This window comes from Echeneis naucrates, chromosome 11 (genome assembly GCF_900963305.1).
Source record: "Echeneis naucrates chromosome 11, fEcheNa1.1, whole genome shotgun sequence".
NCBI lineage: Eukaryota > Metazoa > Chordata > Actinopteri > Carangiformes > Echeneidae > Echeneis > Echeneis naucrates.
In genome coordinates, this window is record NC_042521.1 from 3,056,444 (window position 1) to 3,063,522 (window position 7,079).

General features: G+C 39.9%; 1 protein-coding gene across 2 annotated transcripts; it reads right to left on the reverse strand.

The window, feature by feature from the left end:
- Positions 1 to 1,982: 1,982 nt before the first annotated feature.
- On the reverse strand, positions 1,983 to 4,180 carry ndufs5 (NADH:ubiquinone oxidoreductase subunit S5). 2 transcript variants are annotated; one of them, XM_029514523.1, is made up of 3 exons: positions 4,052 to 4,180; positions 2,845 to 3,067; positions 1,983 to 2,194 (listed from the first exon to the last, which is right to left on the reverse strand). In XM_029514523.1, the coding sequence occupies exons 2-3, from the start codon at positions 3,058 to 3,060 to the stop codon at positions 2,090 to 2,092; spliced, it is 321 nt and encodes a 106-aa protein (XP_029370383.1). In that variant the 5' UTR covers positions 3,061 to 3,067; positions 4,052 to 4,180; the 3' UTR covers positions 1,983 to 2,089. The 2 variants fall into 2 exon arrangements, with proteins under 2 accessions (XP_029370383.1, XP_029370384.1); XM_029514524.1 differs by having other exon boundaries at positions 2,845 to 3,064; positions 4,052 to 4,128.
- Between the last annotated feature and the right edge of the window lie 2,899 nt (positions 4,181 to 7,079).

A 7,079-nucleotide genomic window follows, 5' to 3' on the forward strand; every position in this document is an offset into this window, starting at 1 on the left:
ATAAATCTCGATGGACATGTCAGATCCAGAGACGTGATGAAGTCCAGAACAGAGTCTGATGTCTGAGTCTCAGCTTTGATAACGTTTACTGTGTGACTGCAGGATTGGTGAGCTCAGACTGATAAGACGCTCGGTCAAATGGGTATCACTGGAAATGCTGCATGTACATGGGGGGGTGGTGACAGTGTTGTTGGATAATCCACACTCTCATCTGTCCTCATCGGCCCAGTCAGAAGGAGCGAGGCACTGCTGGATTATCTGGGCTGCAGCAGCCAATGCAGTGAAGCCTCATCGACTCATAAACAAAGGCTGAAGTTCACTATTATCACTGCTCATTGTTCGATTATCAGTTCATTATTGGACTGTGCTGCATGGATTATCTGTCACTGCACACAGCGATGTACCGGGCTACACTACTGCTGTCTACAGCTAATCTTACAACAACGTGAGCCATCAGTCTAGTTGAGTATTATACAATCAGCATCAGGGCACCAATGAAGATCCTGAACTTTAAATATCACAAAAGCAGGAGGAGGAAAACGATGAGTCTTCATTTTGTGAATCATTTTTCATCAACATACACACAGAGAAAGGCCAGTGGAGTTTAGTGCATCCGCTCCTAAGATGTGACAGCGAAGGGAGGACAGTTTATATTGTGATGTTGCTCAAGGCCAGTTCAAAACGATTTGTTGTTTTTATTGGCAGCATCAAACAGCCACTCACTTCCAATTAGTCCTGACGTGACCTTTTAACTAACTGCATCTCTATGAGCTGAAATGAAAACTGGGGGACATCACAGGGTTGACTTTTTCTTTCCATTGTATAAATACACAGCCATGTTGTTTTTCTTCTGTAGCATCAAGGTCAGCAGGAGGATTTTGTAAATATGGAGATAATAGGTCCAAATTCTCTCAGAGTATTAAATGAATCATTAAATTTTTTGTTGTCTTGGTGTTATGTTATTTTTCTTTGTAATATTAAAGTAAATAAAACTGATTAAAATCTGATTTACTTTTTGCCTAAAAGCAGACAGCTGATATAAAACTGAGACCCAGCATGTGTGTAGTTCTATAATATAAACTCCCCAGATGACATTAAACTGGCCAAATTTGGGTAACTAGATATGACCTTGGCTTCCTCAGCAGTTTCTAAGTTATTGTTTTACCTCAGTGCTCACTCAAATGTCCAGGAAATCTAAACCTGAGTCTTTTTAACAAGCACACCATCCGTGGAAAGAAACATTTTCTTGAACGAACAGTGAAATGACAGTTTTACAGAAAGTTCTGAGTGACTTCTTGATCTTTACCTCCTTCCTGGTTTATCTGTGCTCCTGGCTCCATCTGGTGGTCAGTTATCAGCCTCTTTATCCCATCAAGCTGATTTAAACACCGGTAATTGAATCAAGGTCGTCAAAAGCATCCATCCAGAGCTGACTCTCATCGGGCCGGTCCAGATGTCTTCTGGGAGCATTAACCACAAACTGTTTCCTCAAATTAGATTAGTGGGTTAAGAAAATGGATTAACAAATAGACACACACAGCCTCATGGGAAATCATTGACTGGTCAAGTACAAACCTCTTTTTACAAGACAAACAACTCTTTAAAAAAGCAGTGAAAGTAATCGTATTACCAAGTTTATATTGTTAAAATTGTCAAAAATTCAACCAACTCCTTCTTTTCTTTGGGTTTGTTCTGTGTCAATTTCCTTCTAGTTATCAACTTCACTTAAAATCAATTGCAGTGAGACTGACAGTATCAATTCACTTCAAATGACTAATTTCTAAACATCTTTAAAAAGATAATGGAAGGAATAAGAATTGTAAAGGGGTCAAAACATTTAAGTTTCATTTGCTAATTTTCAGCAGGAAACATTCTCTGAGCAGCTCGTCGAGTTCTTGTGTCTGTTTCTTTCTACACCTCAGCACTTTAAAAACAGTGAGAAGATGATGGAAAAGAAAAAAGGCAAGAAGGAGGGAGGAGAAGACAGTACATGACAACATTTATTCGCAAACTGGTACAGGCCAACAGGAAATAGTGATATCTGGTTTACTATACACATGAACAGAACTGCAGGCAGCCTCAGATTCCTTCATGGCGACTGGTCGGCCTGGCCTGAGTGGCAGGGTGGTGGCGTGTATTTGCCCTCCTTCACCAACTTGTCACGCTGCTGACGGATTGCATACAGCCTGTCGTGCTGCAGGGAAGAGAACAGGAGAATATGTGAGGTGAAAATCATCACATAAGGTCATGAAAAACAATATTCTACATCTCTCCCGCTTCATGTTTCTCTGTCTCAGCACAAACATTCAAATGCTTGACATTTTTACTTGGTTTTCAATGTCTCGTCCTGAAGTTGTCTCTTCAATCCTGTGTTTTGAATGATGACAAAGCTAAAGGGCAAGACAGGGTGAGGGAGTTTCTGCGGCTGCAGCAAATTCACCGTAAGCCTCTGTCATTCTGTCGTCTGCTGGCACAGTCAAATGTCAAAGCTGACCTCAGTTCAACTCCAAAATCATGAAGAGAATTAGGCTGTTCATATTTCTGGCGGTGTTAATCTCTGCCTGACAAGCACTCACTCTCTTTCTCCCTCCCTATCAGTCCAACCAAAAGGCCGTTAAACGTTGTGTGGGCCATTGGAAAAGACATTTTGGGAGGGTTCAATAAATGCTTTAATGCATTGTGAAGAGCAGAAATTGCACACAAATATGAAGAAATTAATTCAATTTAATTATGTTGACCATGATGGGTGTTGGTATGGGTGTCATCTTATTTTAAGACACTGAAGAAAACTGTCAATAATCTGAGTATAATTAAGAAATCCTGCCTTCACACCAAAACACTCACCGTCTTCTGCCTGTGCATGCACTCATAGAAGTCCTCAAACTCCAGCTTGCACTCTTTCTTGGCACGGGTCTGTCCGATGCCATGAGCACATTCTATCCAATCCTTCTCGAAGGCGTGGCAGCGTGAGGCCCGTTTGTTTGGCTGGGGTCCACTCTGCAGCAGCAGCCAGCGGTCCACGTTGATGCCCAGTCGCGATTGCAAATCCACAAACGGCATGATGCTGCTGAAGGAGGAGGCGGGGATGATAATGACCGAGATGAGATGTTGTGGATGGGGCAGCACAACAGAGGTTAGTCTGCTCAGTTCACAAACACTTTCCTGAATTATAATAGTTGCACTTTTATTACACAGCTGTATGGATCTGAGAGGCAGAGACTCACTGACCCACAACTCAGCAAGCTGTTTGGTTCAGCTGAGGAAAAAGGTCATGATGCTCATGACCAAATAATGACATATAAATGACTTGTCTTCCAGCATATCAGCTTGCTTAGCTTAAAAAAAACAATATCTGTACAGCATATCATCTGACATGCACTTTTTTAAATTGATTTTAAATCAAAGAAGCACGTTGATCGGACACCTGGACTGATAAATCAGATATTTTACAGAATAAGGGAAGAGAAAATATCAAGTGCTTCTGAAGTTACAATATATAAGTAATTCATTTATAAATCATGCCATTATTAGTTTTATGATACTGGTTCAGATCTCCCCGGATCAAAGATAACATAAATCATTTCTATCATTTCTATGAGAGCATAATTACTGAGCATTACGAATTTAATAAAGATCAGTGTATAGTACAGTGTACGACATAAACTACGTTTGATAATCTCTTATGTTTTGGTGCTAAACTAAACAGATCTCTGAAAAAGAAGGTGTCGAAAACTAAATCAGATAAGAGACACACTGCTTTGACTTTCCTCTGCTGTTATTGGCCTGCTAGCTGCACAGACAGGGGACATGAATGTGACTGAGCCAACATCCAAACGACAGCAGCAGGCTGTAAAATAGTCCGATCATCCAAAGCTGATCAGATCTGCTGCTCCTTCAATGACAGTCAGTTCATGCTAACAGGCCGCTCGGCTCCATCCCTGTTTACAGCGTTTATGTTGAACACATCGGTGTTTCCTCACCACAGCCGAACTCCTCTGCGTGTAAAAGAACACCAGGAGCTGTTAAAATGCCGATAAAAGTTGATATTTACCGTGTTTAGCAGGATTCACTTTAACCTTCCTCCGGCTCCACACGTCCTGCTTGACGGCAGCGCAGCACGACTTCTTCTTCTTCGTCTGTTATGGCGGCACAAAACAACCAACGGTCAAGGCGCCATTACTGCCGCCAAGTGGACGGAAGTCTTCCCAACCATTCTTCTTCTTCTTGATCTTTTTGTTGTTGTGTCTTCTTTCTTATAATTTTTTCTCCATCCTCTTCCTGTTTAACTTCACTTTCTTCTTCTTCTTGATCTTTTTGTTGTTGTGTCTTCTTTCTCATCTTTTTTTTCTTCATTCTCTTCCTGTTTAACTTCACCTTCTTCTTCTTCTTGGTCTTTTTGTTGTTGTGTCTTCTTTCTCTTCATTTTTTTTTTTCATCCTCTTCCTGTTTAACTTCACCTTCTTCTTCTTCTTGGTCTTTTTGTTGTTGTGTCTTCTTTCTCTTCATTTTTTTTTCATCCTCTTCCTGTTTAACTTCACCTTCTTCTTCTTCTTCTTCTTGGTCTTTTTGTTGTTGTGTCTTCTTTCTCTTCATTTTTTTTTCATCCTCTTCCTGTTTAACTTCACCTTCTTCTTCTTCTTCTTGATCTTTTTGTTGTTGTGTCTTCTTTCTCTTCATTTTTTTTTCTTCATCCTCTTCTTCTTCTTCTCTTTTGTCTTCCTCCCCATCCATCTTCCAGGATCACTCTGTCCTTGTCAGTTCACTCTGATTACATGTTGGATTAAATGGTGACTCTGACTTGCTCACAAGTTTGATCATAAGAAGAGCCAGCATTCATTATTATTATTATTATTATTATCAGTGTAAATGACAACAACTAATTTCTTTGGTGCAACATCAGATTGTGTTTATTTATTTATTTTTTCCCCTCAAAGGTCCACAAGTTGTCTCTCACAGTCCTGCATGTACAACCCCACACAAGGCAGAGCTTCAACAGTGACAGGAAATACATAAACAGAATAATAACATTTAAATATTGCTATCTATATACTCTAAAACCTTTTCAAATAAAGACAGGAACACCTGTGTTCTTAAAAGGACATTTCCATGAACACTCAGTCAGACTCTTCCAGGAAGTTTAGGTTTCCGTCTGTGGTACATTCGGATTTTCTCTCAGGCAGGCAGGCAGAAACAAGTGGTTAAGTGCAGACCGAACAAATCACTGTCAAGTTACATAAGCAGCTAAATCCATAAAGCTACTCTGAGATGAAAAAAAAAAGGCTCCCAAGTCGGTCCCTCATGGATTGAAAGGAAACCTGGTAAAAAAGCTTTTCAAACAGAAGCACGGAGGTGGTCCAAAGCTAAGAAACGCATCAGGCAAGTATGATTAAAAAGAGCTTATTGGCATCAATAATTGAAGTGTTTGGCTCCAAAATGAGATGTTCAGAAGTAAAATATGATGCACAAAAGATAAATTGATAGAGGAAAATATAAAAAATAAGGTTGTTATAGTCATTGCATCAAAAACTTGATAAAAACTTTTGATGGCCTTTAAATTAAAAATACTGAAAAGTGGTTATATAATGTTTTTGAGCCAAACTCTTCTGGAGTTACATCCAACATAAAAGGCTTTCTGGTAGGTGATTTATTTTGGTTGTACCACAGACTTTTGTATTTGTATGCAAGTGAAGTAAACATGAAGTAATCAGACAGAGCAACAGACGAACAGCCAAAATATAGATAAATAAGATCAAGTCAGATAAAGTGCACAAGTGCTCGTTCAAAAAAAACACAGTGGGACAAACAAATACATTCATCAGGAGTCCATTCATTCTGAGACACACACACACACCATTCAAATGCTTCAGACAGTTAACACATTGGAAACCAAAACCAGTTGGGTGTGTTGTGTTGTGTTGTGTTGTGTTGTTGGTCAGTGAGCGTCTATAAGGCAGGCAGCTAACTGTCAAACACAGGTCCAGTCACATGACACAGCTGAACGACGGCGTGACGGAGGTCTGACAATGACGGGCTTCACTGCAGCCTGAGTGGGCAGCTCGTATGAGGCAGAGGTGATGTGTCCACTGTCAAATGGATCCTTTCCGACCAGAACAAACTGCTGTTTTTCTTTGTCCTGTATGATAGAACACTGATGATGGCATTGGCATTTCTGATCAATCTGAATAAACTTGGTATTTTATAGTAGAATTAATTATTGGCAGCTCATATCTACTTACACAACTGATTGCTACCACTCACTTCCTTTTAACAGCTTTATCACTAACGTTTCCATCTTTGTTTGAAAGAGAATTTGTTATCATATTTGCAACAAATGAGAAATCTTTTTTGATCATATTTTAGTTTCATGGTACTTTAATTTCTGAGCATTGTGTCTGTTATGTGTGTTATGTTCTTTATCATAACAGATCAATACATGTGGCTCAGCGTCTTCATCTGAAGCACCATTACTGCAGTCATACGTCAACCTTTGATGTAACATTTCATAAATGTCCGTATGAAGGCAGATGAAGCCGACGGAGTAAAACAGAGTCACACTCTATTCTAAAAAGAATCAGCATCTTCCAGATAAATACATTTCTAAGAGTTTATACTGGATGGTAACTGTCAGTAATGGTCAAAGTGTGAAAACCGCCCAACACTGTCGCACAACAGGAATTAAGTTAGCTGTCTGAGTGCATTTCACTGCAGTATTTTCTGGGCCTGGAACGTCATTGTCAGAACTCAGCCGTTTATTTCTGTTATCCTCATTCCTCCTCTTCCTCATCTGTGCAGAAAAAGTGAGATTCAAGTGCAGCGTCTCTCATTGAGTAAACTTTAACTTTCACCAGTGCAACTGAAACTCGCTGGCCTCTTCAATCTTTCACACAAGGCATGGCTCATGCAGACTCATGCACACGGCAAATAATACAATTTCAAGGTCATCTGAATATAAATAGAGGAAAAGAGGGAAATAAAGCCACAATAGTTGAGTACAAAGTCCACATTCATTCACACATCGTTATAAACACCCCCTTTGTCTCCCAGCAAACCTTCTCCCTCTGATGTGGTCAGTGACACTT